General features: G+C 31.2%; 1 protein-coding gene and 1 long non-coding RNA gene across 4 annotated transcripts in view; one reads left to right on the top strand and one right to left on the bottom strand.

Moving 5' to 3' along the window:
• Window positions 1-1,446: 1,446 nt before the first annotated feature.
• Bem46 (abhydrolase domain containing 13-like protein Bem46) overlaps window positions 1,447-15,336 on the top strand; it is a 31,642-nt gene continuing 17,752 nt past the window's right edge. For both annotated transcript variants that reach the window (XM_076462754.1, XM_076462755.1), the window contains exons 1-2: window positions 1,447-1,945; window positions 12,666-12,897. In XM_076462754.1, coding sequence (XP_076318869.1) covers window positions 1,618-1,945; window positions 12,666-12,897 — 560 coding nt within the window. In that variant the 5' untranslated portion in view covers window positions 1,447-1,617. The remainder of the gene's footprint in view (window positions 1,946-12,665; window positions 12,898-15,336) is intronic.
• Window positions 7,323-7,954, bottom strand: LOC143229889 (uncharacterized). Of its 2 annotated transcripts, none has more exons than XR_013016109.1 (2): window positions 7,804-7,954; window positions 7,323-7,587 (listed from the first exon to the last, which is right to left on the bottom strand). It is a non-coding gene; the product is annotated as an uncharacterized LOC143229889 (long non-coding RNA). The 2 variants fall into 2 exon arrangements; XR_013016108.1 differs by having other exon boundaries at window positions 7,838-7,928.

The raw sequence follows: 15,336 nt of genomic DNA, 5'->3' as shown, positions 1-15,336 counted from the left end.
ACAGTGTAAAATATACATGTTATTTCAAATTATTATGCATAAATTAAATACATTAACTTTTAAATTTGATTTTCAGTACGAATACGGACCGCGAAAGCGGGGCCTATCGATCCTTTTGACATTATGAGTTTTAAGCAAGAGGTGTCAGAAAAGTTACCACAGGGATAACTGGCTTGTGGCGGCCAAGCGTTTATTGAAGAAAAATAAGGTATGAAGTAAATAATATGCTGGTATGAAAATCAAAACAAAATATGTTTTATACCAATTCCACGTATTTGTTTACTCGTCAAACTCGTTAGTAATCGTACGGTTCGAAGTTACACGATTTGTTTTCCTGCTACGTGGTATTGGGTGTAATTAAAAGCAAATGTTCAGCAGTATTTAGCCTAAGATGTGTGTGTTTTCTTATAGCAAAGCCACGTCGGTCTTTCTGTTGAGTCCACCGAGGGGAGTCAAACCCCTGATTTTAGCGTTGTAAATCCATAGTCTTACCGCTGTACCAGGGGGAACTAGCCTATGGCTGCTAAAGCAACTTGGCAGGACAGTGCCACGTTGCTCAACTAAAAGAAAATGAAACATAACGGTTTTGCTAGTGGAAATTTGTGCTAAGAATACGTAGAGCATCTCCCTATTTAAAAGTTTTCTATCGTATCTCAAATTGTAATTATTATCCAGTGGCACTGTGATAACTTGAATAGTAAAAAATCTAAGTCTCTTGACCATTTCTTCTTTTCTACCACACAACATTCAGCAAACTGTTTACAGTGATTTCTGTAATTAAAATCACATCAAAACTTAGCCCAGAATTCATAATTATTATACATCCTCTTTTTTTTTTTCGTGGATTCCTCTGATAAGCATGCAATTTATTTCCTGGATTTTCCCCCTTTGATTGGCGAATTATGTTAGTCACTGTCTCACTGACATAGATGAAGTAGATTATTAACAGGATTTAATTATGAGGGTTCATCGGCTTCAAAATAGAAAAACAAAATGTAAGATAATCTTTGGTGTAACTTTATTAGTTTTAGGATTTGTATGAATCAAGCTACTACTTGCCTACCCTCTTTAGAATACTTTACTAATCCTATAATAATTATATGATAAAGAAATGAGCAGTGGCATCGATAATTTTGATGTCATGTGGTGCGTTTCATAACGTGTTAATTCCAGTCTATGTTTTTCTAGCAAATGTGATTTGTTTTCTTCTGCAGGATTATAGATGTTACAAAGATTGAAAGCAGAGATCTTAAAAGCTTTCATATGTGTGTATATAGATAATTAATACAAATAACCATTTAAGAAATAGATTATAATAAAGAAAATGAAAATAACTGCAGATCAAAAGATCATAAATATTACATTCATGTAATATAAATTCAGTATTTGATTTTTTTTAAAGCTTGCCCTTTTTGATTCTCACTTCCGTTTTCTCTGACAACATCCTTTAAAGCGGCATCTATCACGAAGCAAATATTTTATGGAGGAGTATAATAATGTTACTGTTGCTGGTAGTAGAAATCTAAGAAAACATTCGAACGACTAATATTTATCATGTTATCTTAACGTATTATAATTACATATAATTCATTTTTCAGTAATAAATTTATAGTAAATATGACATCATTTTCTCAAATGAAAAATACTTTTGTGTGTGCTTCACGCGAAACTGACAGGATAACAGATGAAAAGTTCAAAGCGACAACAAACAGTGATACTGGTAGTGCGGCGTACAAAATATCGTTGAATGACAATGTACGAAAGTTGAAAACAAATCCAGAACAAAATCCCGATTTTGCAACAATCACTGTTGTAACCAAGATAGTCCTTTTCATTCTGAAAAAATGTTGGATAATGTGCGGGGCCTCAGTTATGGTGATATTTGTTATTTATTGGTATTATGGGAGTTTTCTTGCTCTTGGTTTGCTGTTCTTTGCCCTGACAGGTGAGTTTTATACTTTATTACTGTATAGGTTTATATTTATTATTTGAGCTCTCCAAAAGCTTCATATTCGCCACGTGCCATGTTTCACCTTTAAATAGCTAGAATGAAATGAAAAGTGGTTGAATTTTACTATTTTTATCCATGTTATAATGTTATATCATAGTTATTACTATATTTATATTATTCCATGTATTATTACTAACAGTTTTATGACTTGCATGTATTTTAAAAGAATATAAATAGCTTGAATGGATAACAAAGAAACTATTAGGAGTTTGATATAGTACTACTAACAGATGTACAACATTTCAATAAGATTTTAGCTTATATCTCTTTCTAACCAGTGTGTGCCTACTAGTATTGATAAAAATATTTGTCACTTCTACACTAGTATTTAGATTTACTTGGATACTTGAACCCTCAACATATTTATTTGAATATCCATAACATTTTTCATGATTTCTTCCATTTTTCCTCAACTTATCTTTTAATGTTACAATGTACAATATTTTTGTAACTTCCTTGTCTGTTGAGAAAATTATTTGCTACTTTTACTAACTTCCAGTGCCTCCATCTTGTTGAACTTGTAGAGAAAACATAGTTGTTTTATTGTCTGATTTAATTAAGACAATCTGAAATAATTAAAAATAACTTTTTATTTTTAATCATACAAGATGAACAGTGTGATATGTTTTATAAACATGGAGTTCCTTTTGTATATCTAACACTTAAGTGGTTAGAGAGAACATTTTGATAAATTACCAAAGAAATGCTTTTACATTTTAGGGCAGAAGTTTCCAAACTTTTCAACTCAAAACCCACTTCCATAATCAGGAAACTATGGAAAACACTTGCTCAGTTACAAAATTAAAGAAGTTTTACTTATACAACAACTCAAGCCCAAAATAAACCATAGAAAGGAACACCTTTATACCTATATTAATAAATATATCCAACATCTAAGCACGCCCTCTACATTCCTACACTCAATTACACAACTGCCTTCAAACATGTGGTCACCTACCAGTCAGTAACCCTTTCTTTCTTTGTAAATTTGACGATGACTGAAGAAGGTCGAAACGCTGTTCACTTCTCTACTGGTGCTTTCTCTACCCATACCAACCATTTTTCAATATATAATTAATTATGTTTTACAAATAATATATGCATAGCTAATGACAATTGTATTTCTATTATTTTACAAAAAAACTTTTTTATGTGTATTTGGTTATTTACTTCACTGATTGATTAGCATTTTGACCCTTTTCAGTTTTTAAGTTTTTTTCAGATGTTCATTATTTATCCATATAGAGTGAAACATGCAAAAACAGATTTTCAAAGATAACTTCCTACTTGGTCAGTTGTATGACCCTGTAAATGATTAATTGTGAATGTAAAGACAGTGAGTTTTGTTATAAATTTCAGGATCTTCTAGTTGGGCTGTCTTTTGTGGTGTTGGTTTATCAACATTCAAAGCTGACGAAGTACACTCTGATTTGGGCACTTTTGAAACTAAAATGTGCTGTAGGTAAAACATGCTGGTTATTACAGAGTAATAGGTGGAAATTTCAAGTGTGCCATACTTTGTGATTTTGCATCGTTGTGTCTTCTTGATAATCAATCAAATGTAATGAGGAATTTCAGCCAATTATTATGACTTTTGTGTACCAGCATTACAGAGCATGGGAAGTGTGTAAACCTGATTCAATGTTAGTACTCATCACAATTTCAACCAACCTCCCCTCAAATCTAATTATATTCCAAAAGTAGCACATCATTTATTTTATCTATGTATATAACAGGAAGAATTTTAAAAAGACAAACTTGTATGTTTTGGTAGAAAGTGTTGTCATTTTGTGCAAGTTGTGTGTCGATTGGTGCTCTAGTGGCTGTCATATCTGTGTAATGGAAAGTTTTTACATAGTAAATACTCGATAAATCGCTATATGATTGCTTACAATATTACAATAAAAAGCCATTATAAATACAAATCAGAATTGACCAGTTAGTGGTATATGTTATTTAATTAATTCATAGCTCCATTAATGAGTTACATTTGATTAATTAATTGGTATAGTGTTCTTCAAGATATGATATGTTATAAGCAAAAAAAAATGAAACAAGGGTTTGCAGTTGGTGTTGCTAGCATGTTGCCTTTTCTTCTGATTAAAATTTTGAAAAACTGACAGTGAGGACTGCTAGGTATTTGCTTCTTCCTCTGGTCAACAGTTCAAAATTGGACAGAGTAGGTAGACAGTTATGTAGTTTTGGGCTTAATAACAGACAAACATATTTCAATTACTCAGATAGTTGAACTAATCAAAAACAGTAAGATCAGTTGGTTATTTAACTCAATCATAATCTGATTGATCAGATTAAATTAATTAGTGTAATTACTGCTCATAAGTAACTGATTATAACCCATTCAATTATTCAGTTCTAATTAAAATTATCTTCACAATGTTATAAACTATATCTAATGTTAAGCATTAATATATGCACATTCTGTAATTAAAGTTTGAAGGAGTTCATGTACAAACACATGCGTGTGTGTGTATATATATTTTAAACTTTTTTTGTTTCACTGAAACATAAAAACTTCTATGTTGTTTTGACTAGTATGCCTTGTTGAAAAGATGTACATGTCCACAAGTTAGTGGATAAATAATAACATCCAAGTGCACACCTGAAGGGTCCACTTTGAATTTTGTAATGTAAGGAATCACTTCTTTTTTATGTAGTTTTTCATTAGCTTGCATCATTGAAAAGATAAAAAAAAATGTACACATGTGTATAGATAGGTAATAATACCTGGGAGCATGATATAAAGGTCCACTTAGTATTTTGTAATACAAGGAAACCACTTCTTTCCTATATGGATTTTTGCTAGCTTGCCTCATTAAAATGGTGTATATACATGCACACATGAGGATAAGTAATGATATCCAGGTGTACTCTGTCAGGATCTGCTTGATATTTTGTAATTGTAGGAATCACTTCTTTTCTATGTAGTTTTTCTTTAGCTTGTCTCGTTAAAAAGCTACATGTGCATACACACATGGATAATTAATAATACCCAGGTGCACATTCTCAGAGTTCAGTTGGTATGGGTGCAAAATTTCAGGTTTCTAGGTTTGCTTTTAGAGCTACGTCAGTTGCGCATAGACCCACAAACACCCTTTCATTACAATAGGTCAGGGATGACGAACCTTTTTGAGAGTGTGCCCAAATTTGGAAATGATCTTCTAAAACTTCTCTTGCATGCCCTTGGTAATATTAAGCAGTAATTATAATTTATTATTATTCTGAATTATTTTAAACAAAACAGCTTTAGGAGTTACATGTTATTAATAACCATATTAGTTCACTAGAAATACAATTAACAAATTATTAACAATAATAATGGATTTTTTTTAATGAAATAGGAGTTCTCTTGCTTATTTATGTTTATTCATTGTTTTACTATTAACAGAAAGCATTTTGTGAAATGGTAATAAAACAAATGAAAGGACGGATATTTTATATCAGGCTTGTATATGGTGCATGAAACACTAGTTACATCAGCAATTTTATTCCTATAATTACACTTCACATAGTTCATCACTGAAAATAATGACTCGCATAAATATGTTGATGAAAATACTGTTCATACTGCCATTGCAACATTTTTCAAACAGTCAAAAGTTTCAGGAAGAGAATTCCAGAGTTTTAGAATCTAATTTTCTGCATTATTCCAGTCACTAACTAATCTCTTTTGACAATTTCTAGTTCAGCTCTTAAGTCAGCAAATTGTTGCTTCCAGATTGAGCTGCTTTGTAAATCAGTCCATTGCATCTCAGAATTATCCAAGTCAATTCACTGCAACTTTTCAAAATTTTCATTTGTCTAATGTTACAATGTTCATACTTTATAAATTTTACAGTTTCTTCAAATAACCTGAACTTATTAAATCTTAAAGAAATTGTTCAAAAGTTGAATTAATAATTCTTGAAAATTGTATTTACAAGCTCCAAATGTATATTTTCTTATGAATTTCAAGATATCTCATGTTTTTTTGAGGCTTGGGAAATATTTAAAAGTGCCGATTGTAAACATCACATTTAAACATTTTCAGTTTGATTTTGTAATTGTTTGTTATCAAACATAATATCAAATGCTTACCAGATCCCTGCAATTTGGTGTTTAAGTCATTTAAATGTGAGGAGATATTTGTAAAAAATATTGATCTTCAAATCCACACGACATCAGATAATTCTTGAGAAGGAAGCAGAGCTAACTGAAGGCTTTTTTCATTTGTGCACACATAAGAACCAGGCTCCTGTTTATTCTCTCAGTGCTGTGTACATTCATTTTGGTAGCACAGGGATTCAGCTGCAGGAGTGTTGTTTGTCTCAGTGTGGGTGCAGCAGTAACATTTTAGAGTCCTGCAAATGCAGGTGAATAATTAATTATATATTTGCTAGCTATACATAAAATAAATATAAAACATATATTTAAAAAAAATGGGATAATATAATTTTAAACACAGAATAAAAACAGAAGAATTTCATCCAAACACTCAACAAATTGTTTAAGGACAGAACCTCTTCTTAGCCAATGAATATTGTCGTACATAAACAGTCCTGTATACGATGAATTTGTCTCTCAATAAATTATGAAATTCTTTTTTTTCAAAGCATGTGCGTAAATAACATTAACTACCTTGGTTACAATTTCTATCACTTTTTCAAACTTCTTAGGACCATCTTTTACACACAAAACCTTCTCATGTATAATACAACAAAAACCTATCGGTGGATGTCCAACATATTTTTGCAAACAGATTTACAAAACCTGTTTGTTTGCCAGTCTTGTTGGATGCACCATCAGTTGTCACAGAAACTATTTTTGAAAGATTAGCCTGTTGATTGGATAATTCGTTTACTATTGCCTCACATATTTCAGCCCCTGTATGTTCAGGTAACATTACGAAGTTAACCGGTTCTTCGCAGATTTCACCACCCCTACAAAGTCGAACAATAATGGCTAGCCTAGCTGATGATGTAACATCAGTGTTCTCCTCAATGCAAAAGAAAATGAATTTACATGATCCAATATCTTTTGTTAGCTGTTCTGATATGTTTGTTTCCATCTTTAATGTTCTATCTTTTACTGTGTTTCTACTGACTGGCAGTTCCTTAATGCACTAAATATTTTTTTTTCTTTTTCTGGAAAACCATCATAAAGGAAAGGAGCACATTCCAGCCATGATTCTTTAATATACTCCTCATCACTAAGTAGTTTTCCAAGTTGAGTGATAATCTTTAAAATCTCAAAACTAGCAGCAACTAAGATAGAACTACCTAAAACAAAGTTCATCAAAATATTTGACTGCATGTTGTTGTTGTTGCTGACTTCTCGAGAAATGTGTTCTTTTTATTCTTGTTCATTCTTATTACAAAGTCGTTTATGAACAGTTTCATAATGTCACTTTACAGAGGAAGTCCTGCACACCACTGTTTCAGAACATAAAATACATAATGCTTTATTACCATTTTTTATCATGCTAAGCCTTTCAGTCCATGATTCTAGAAAATATCTGCTGCTGCTTCTTCCATTTGTATGTTTTTTTTCTTTGCTGGTTGAGTTGACATTCTGCCAAGCTGAAAAGGGTAAATAGAGTTTAAAAATATCTCACCAATTAACTTAAATACAATAATTTAACTTACTGTAACATAGCAGCAGGTGAAAATTTGTTATTGATATAAAAATAAATCTATAATTAACTAACTGATCAAAATATATGTGTGCCACACCAAATAACACAATTTAACAATATAATTCATATATTTAATATGAAACAATAAATGCATATTTACTGTTATTATCACTAAATATCTGGTATTCACTCACAAACAACAGAAGTAAAATGTAAGCTAAGCAAAGCTAGTACCAACAGTTTACTTCTATTTTTACTCAAGTACTGATGTGTACACTGGGTTTGCGAGGAATTCAAAATGTGTCGTCTGATGTCACATGTTCCAGCAACTGGAAAGCTGGTGCCAAGATGGCATAAGATGTCTTTTATGAACATTTCTCACTGCTCCCAGGTTGGAAAAAAAAAAATTATTTGCTGCTACATTTGGCAATAATGATGATCATTGTATATACCTTTATTTGTTATATTAGGGTTTAAAGAATCAAGAGGCAGCACTGCATGTCACATGCCAGCAAAATTTTTTTGTGTGCCATAGGCTCACTGTAGGTACTAGATGTAATGGTACAGTGTCCCCAAATTGTCCTTTTTCATGATTAAAGAAAAAACAAAATTAACAGTGAAAAGTATTTTTCTTTTTTCTTTTGAAATCCATGTTATGTTGTAGCTCATAATTTGTCTCTTGTTTCATGACATGCACACATTTTGCAGATGCCACAACACAATACAAATTACAATATTAAGTATAATATAATTTTAGTGTCTATTGACTGACTGACAGAAAACACACTATTGTATTGTTGTACAGATGGTTAAAACAAATACCCCCCCAGAAGACCTGAGACCCGCTTTTGATAAAATATGCATTTAATTTTTTATTTATTTATTCAAGTTTCTATCTTTATTGAAATCATGATAACACAAACTGACAGGTAGTGGTGTAATTAAAATTCAAAACATTATGCTACACAGATTAACCAGATGTCCCAGTTTTACCAGAACATTTTTGTTTTTTAGCTGTTTGTTCTGCTGTCCCAGTAACCTTTCTTTGTACACATAAAGCATTCCAGACATCAAACCATCAATTACATCAAATTATGAATGTAATTGGCCAACTTGGCTTGATCACTTTTGTAATATATATTCCCCTGCGACCAGATCCACTTGAAAGTGCCTCCAGTGGCATTGTGAGAAACTCAAGTCTGGACAGGAGATTTTACTTAGTAGTACTCAGTAGACGTATAATAGTTGATAAATTTGTGGCAAATAGTTAAACATCAGGTTTTGTTCTCAAAGATATTTTGATTATTGGAACTTTTTAACCTGTCTGTCATAATGCTAAAAAGAAAGTGTTTTTTCAGATACTTTGAAAACAGACTGTATTTTAAAGGAAAGTTAGATTGATAGCAAACAGAAATAGAAGAGGCAGATTAAAAGTGGAGGGCCCAAGGTTCATTTGATGAAGTGAAGTGAGTGAATGTGCACCACAGGTTCATCAATTATGGATGGGGTCTAGAGCTCACTTAAGGGCAAAGGAAGCTCTTGGGTTCCTAATTAAATGTTATACATTCTCCTGATTTTGATACATTTTTACTGGGACAGACTGAAAAATAAAGGGCTAATTACTCACACACTCTCATCTCTGTCAAAGTTAAGTGCACTGAGTAAAGCAAACGATTCTCTTCTCACTACAACCTTTGTACTCGGTTGTTGCTTGACATAGGTTGCTAAGCCTTTTAAATTTTTTTAAGTTTTATATATAATAAATCATATATATATATATATATATGAATAACCAAACAATCATAACTACATTGATACCATAAAATTTCACTATAATTTATTAAGCTTAGTAACTAAATTTTTTTTATAAATATTTTATAAAATATGAAACATAAAGCAAACTAAAACACAACATACCTTCTTGAAATCTTGGTTCTAAAGAACTTGGTAGCTTTTTTACAGATTAAAATGGCTTAGAAAACCACTAAGGGGACTTCTAAGCTGTTCATTGAGTATTCTTGTCATATATTGATGTAAGTGTACATAAAATGAAAAGAGGTGAATGGGGCCACTGTGTTTGATTCACTACATAAGCCATATTTGAGCAAAAATAAAAGATACGAGGTTCTTATTTTATATCCTAGCTTAATAATATTAGTGATTTTGAGTTCCTGTTTGTATGAAACTGTAGACTAGTATTTTGACATCACAAACATCTAATTTTAAGCAGTGCTACATTCAACATCCCATTTAACTCTCTAAAATCTATATTTAGATTTTTTTTAATATTTACAAAATATACATAACAATAATAATAAATAAAATGCCAAAAACAGTAGATTACTGCCTTCTTGTAATCATTGGTTCAAAATTATGGATGGTATTTTGCTACTTAGATAGTGCACTGATAAACATGTTGTGATAGAACTCTCTATTTGGAAGAAGGAGGTTGAATATTAAAAACTAAGGTTTGTAACCATAATTAACTTTATATTCATTAAATTAGATGCTAAAAAGATTTATAGTTTACAGTGTTATACAAAACAAGTTTTTGATAAAGTGTATTTATACTAGGTTCATTTCCAGGCATCTTTGGTCAATATTCAAAGTCAGATGAGGCCCATCTCTGCATATTGTCTTTAAATTAGGATTTACTTTATGGTAATTTTCTTGTGGTGATAAAGGTCTGAAAAACTTTCAGACATATCTCATATCCAGCAGTTGTAGTAAGATTAGCAGTGTATATTACAAAGTTTTGTGAGAGTTTGGTATTCCTTAAAGCAGACAGTAGATATTTTTAGTTTCACATATGCAAGGAACGTTAAAATTATCATGTGTTTCATGGACTGCTCTGGGTATTCCTTAAAGCAGACAGTAGATATTTTTAGTTTCACATGTGCAAGGAACGTTAAAATTATCATGTGTTTCAGGGGCTGCTCTGGGCCATAGAAAGTTGGAACCAGAAATATCACCAAGTCATAAATCTTTTTGTAGTTTTCAAAACCAGAATCAAACTTTTGAACAATATTTTTGTGAGTTATATATATAACACAAAAAAGTGTGTACTTTTATGTACACACACACACACACACACACACACACACACACACACACACAGAGAGCAGGACCACATGATTCATGAGCCTGTCATTTTACCTGTACGGTAAACAGATGGCATGTCAAATAAAACAGTGGTGTTTGGGTTTTACTGTCATAAGATGTCAGTGGAAAAAAAATGCTAAATAATTTTGCAGATAAGTATAAGAAAACTACAAGACCCAGTTTGGGCAAAGATAACAACAGCCCTTGTGAATTTATCAAATCTTTGCTACGTGTGGGGTTAAGGGGTATATTTGACAATAATTAATGTGTTGCAAAGTGTGCATTAGGTTTTTGACCTTGTAGTATCTAATATGACACATACACTGGTGGTCAGGAGAGCATCTGATATTATAAAACCATACTGCCACCCTTGAACACAAGATGATGCAAATTCATCCTAATCAGGTATGAATCTACAGTATTAGTAAATGTTTACACAGGTTAGGTAAATAATGTGTATGTGTGTGAGAGGCATGACGTGTCGGCAAATGTTGAAGAATGCATAATGTAATACTAGTTTTCTGCTTTATTATAATGGTAAGGTTTTAAAAATGGTACAAGCACGTTTGTAACTTAATAAAATCCTTCAGGATCACATTCAGACAAGAAACTCATCGCATCAACTGTTATTGTGACATTTAGACTGCTTTCAGGTTCTTGTGAAACAGATCAACCTGGTAATTATGTAAAAATATTTCAGGTATACAGAAACCATTATTTATTTAATAAATACTAAAATATTATACATAGTACTGTTATAATTTGTTAAGAGTAGAGAACTCTTCATCTTACAATTTAAATGTTTATAATTTTCAGTTTAATGTTAAACATTATAGAAACACATTTTTCTTTTTCTTAATTACTTTTGTCTAATTTCTTTACTCTGTTTAAAATAAAACATTTAATGATTTCAAACTTGATATGAATTTGACTCTGAAAATAAAGCTATTAAAAAAAAGTTAAATATCCAAGTGTGTTGATAAATAAGTCTAGTCTAGATGTTCACTTAAGTAAAACACTCAAAATTTGGAAATGATGAGATTTGTATGAAACAAATACAGATATTACAAGAGAAAAAATGACAATTTTAGCTAAATCTATACGTGTGGATGAAAATTAAAAATCAAGTATTTAATGTGGAAATGTGTCATATTTTTAAAGATATTTCATAATATGTTAATCCTAAACACAGAAATGTGCTGCAGTCTGTCTGTACTCGTACTTTTGGCCTGAGCATAGCTTGTGCTTACTGATAAATAGCAATGATTCATTCAGAAACTAATGAAGTCCAATAAAATGTATTAAAATGATGATAGAACAATGATTTTCATTGGGAATTCTTGAAGGAAAAACCACAAGTGTCTAAAATTTATACACTGTATAAACAGAAGCATTTACACAGAGAAGTCAAAATTTAGTTTCAAATGAAATAACAACATGAACAAAGTGACAGAAAAGTCTGTTATGCTAACTCTTTCATCCATCACTTTAACCTTTTAACCAAGGCAGCAACTGTGGTCCTTCACATCCATTTACCAATCACATAAATGTTAGTAAATTTAAAACAAACAGGTACATATCACATTTATTGAGAAGATCTTTCTGCAGGTTTGGCCATTACTTAAAAAAAAAGTGTTTTAACTAGACAAAGTGAAATAGAGAAGGAATGATTCACTTTTTTGTAAAAGAGTATTCGGGCATATGACATGGGTCATTGTCTTGAATCTTGAAGTTACTCATTATAAACATGCCAGAGGCAATTAAGAAACATACTAGGTAAATGTTATACATTTTGTACCTTCTTTGTGAGTGAACAGTTTATAGATGATGCTTCCACAATACATGTATTTTTAAGGTATTTAAATTTCTTCAGAAAGAAGTGAGAATTTTTTTTTTTGGTTGCAAATATGACAAAATTAGGAATATTGTATCAAGTTGGAGACTGGCTGCTGTACCACCCTGATCAGCCTCCACATTCCAGACTCTACGTTCCAGCACCAGCAATGTTTGGTTTACCGGGAGAAAATATCTATATTACTTCCAGTGATGGGGTTAGGATCAACTTACTTCTAGTAAAACAGGACCATTCTCTATTTGGACAAGTTCCAACAATACTCTACCTTCATGGCAATGCAGGCAATATTGGACACAGGTTGGTACTTTTCTATATTTGCATGTTGGTTGTTGGTGTAGTATGTTCTACTCCCTAGTAAATCAAATTTAAGATTCTTTAGAACCGTAAATGGGTAAAAACTACATGCAAAGAACAAATCTGCACATGTTAATAATGCTAATAACCTTCCATTGTACTTATTATTAAGATTATGTAGCACTTAAATATTTTCAAAAACTAAGTGTATGTATATATATAGAATGCCATTCTTTTATTATGTTATCATTTAATATTAGTTTTGGAAAAAAAATACTTTTAAGGTATTAATGTTTGTTTGAATGAGCAAGAAAAAAAATAATTCTGCATTGCTCTAAAATCTAATTTTTTGTATTGTGCTTCCTTCCTTTTATTTTTGTTTTTCTGGAGGAAACCTATCATCTTAACTTAGAGAATCTCATAACCAATCAAAGATCAGCACTATTTTTTCATAATGGAGAAAGAGAGTGAATCGCAAAAATATTAACAGGTCTGATAAACCAATAAAATAGGTTTCATTTGGTAATAATAAAATAAACTTGCTAATTCAACATGGGAATTGTATATAACAAATCTGTCATAACCATACCTCTTTCACCTATAAAATATAGCAATTTTGAATACAGAATATTCTGAAGTGTAATATCTCCTGAAAACGGCTCAAACAGTTATCAGAAACCCCTGTGTTCTGTTTTCATTGACTCACAATGACAAAAAGTTAAAAAATGTGACAATGTTTTTAACTTGCCAAGAATTAAAAACATCCAATTTGAAAACATTACTTTTTGACATTACAAAAATTGCTTTGATGTTAAAACTTCCAGTTCTGATACAGTGCATTACCTCCTCTCACATAAATAGCTATTCTTGATCAGTGCTGCCCTCTATATACAAAACAAATTTTTGTGCATGCCACAAGCCTTGAAACTCCCACCCATCTGTAATTGACTAATTCCAATGTGTTTCACATGCGGCGATCTTCCACCAGTACAAGCATGATACACTCTCTTGACACGTGACTCCCTCTATTCAGTTTTACCAAACTTTGATTTCTTATTTTGCAATACTCTTGTTATAATATTTAGTTTGTTCTCTCTTCAGTGTTTTAAATATTTTCCATATTTTTGTTAATTTCTCTTAATAAGTTTACTGTTCATTATATAATAGGAATATTTTTAACTGAAGTTATTCTGAAGTGAAATTACTTTATTTCGGCTTGGTTACAGAACTTTTTACCTCATTACAAGAACTTTTTATTTGTTTTTGCCAACACATTTGTGTTTGGTTATTCATTTTGTACTATGAATTCTGTGTCACTACTTTGGAGATTATATGTTCTATTACCACCTTCATACATGCTTCAGGTCACAATAACCTAAGGAAAGATTCATGGCTTTATTCTGTCAAAAGGTTGATTGATCGTTTAATGAACTTGCTTTCTTCAGGCCTCGCCTTGAGTTTCGGGGCCCACATATTTGATATGCAGTTTACTGACTTTCGAAATATAACATGTTTTACTGTTATGGTTTTCAATAATTTTATTATTAATATTATTGTTTGTAGTTATTTGGGTTCTATAACATGACTTTTTTTGGATTGCTTTATACTTGTAATTGAGTTCTGGTTAGCAATTTGTCCTTGTTGTATTTTTTCCCCTATACCATTCACTTAGGCTTATCATAATCTTTATATTTTAAGATTAACTCTAACTTATCTTAATGGTATATTTATCCTTAATTTAACTATATTGTTTTTTTCATCCATACATTACATTGTGTTATTTTTAACTACACATTTTGTTAAATTATACAGTCATATCTCTTTTGTTATTATTTATTTTTTATATATCTTTCTATTCACTTGGCTTGTGTAAAATATTTGAGATGGGGGCCATAAAAACTTCTCCAAATGTTGTATATACTTAGTGTTCATTTAAATTTTTGTTTTATAACATAGTGATATCTTTTCTATGATGATGAGAAAACCCACTTGTAGAGAAAAATATATGTAAAAACAGCTGGTATGAGTAGAGAAAGCTTTATGTAAAGGAGTGAATAATGTTTCGACCTTCTTCGGTCATTGCCAGGTTCACAAAGAAAGAAAGAGGTAACTGACGGATAGCTGACCGCATGTTTGAAGGCGGTTGTGTAATTGAGTGTAGGAATGTAGAGGACGTGCTTAGATGTTTGATTATATTTATTAATATAGGTATAAAGGTGTTACTTTGTATTGGTTTATTTTGGGTTTGAGTTGTTGCATAAGTAAGGCTTCTTTAATTTTGCATTTGTTTATATTTGTTTCTATATTTAGTATTTGGGTGTTTTCTATGGTTATATTGTGTTTATTTGATTTGCAGTGTTTAAAAATGTGTGAAGGTGACTTTTTGTGTTATTTCAATCTGGTTTCCATTTTTCTACCGTTTCTTCAATATAGAAGTCGTGG

The sequence above is a fragment of the Tachypleus tridentatus genome, chromosome 10 (genome assembly GCF_004210375.1).
Source record: "Tachypleus tridentatus isolate NWPU-2018 chromosome 10, ASM421037v1, whole genome shotgun sequence".
Taxonomy (NCBI): Eukaryota; Metazoa; Arthropoda; class Merostomata; order Xiphosura; family Limulidae; genus Tachypleus; species Tachypleus tridentatus.
Note: the sequence above shows the minus strand (reverse complement) of the source record. Positions and strands in the feature narration are given on the sequence as shown.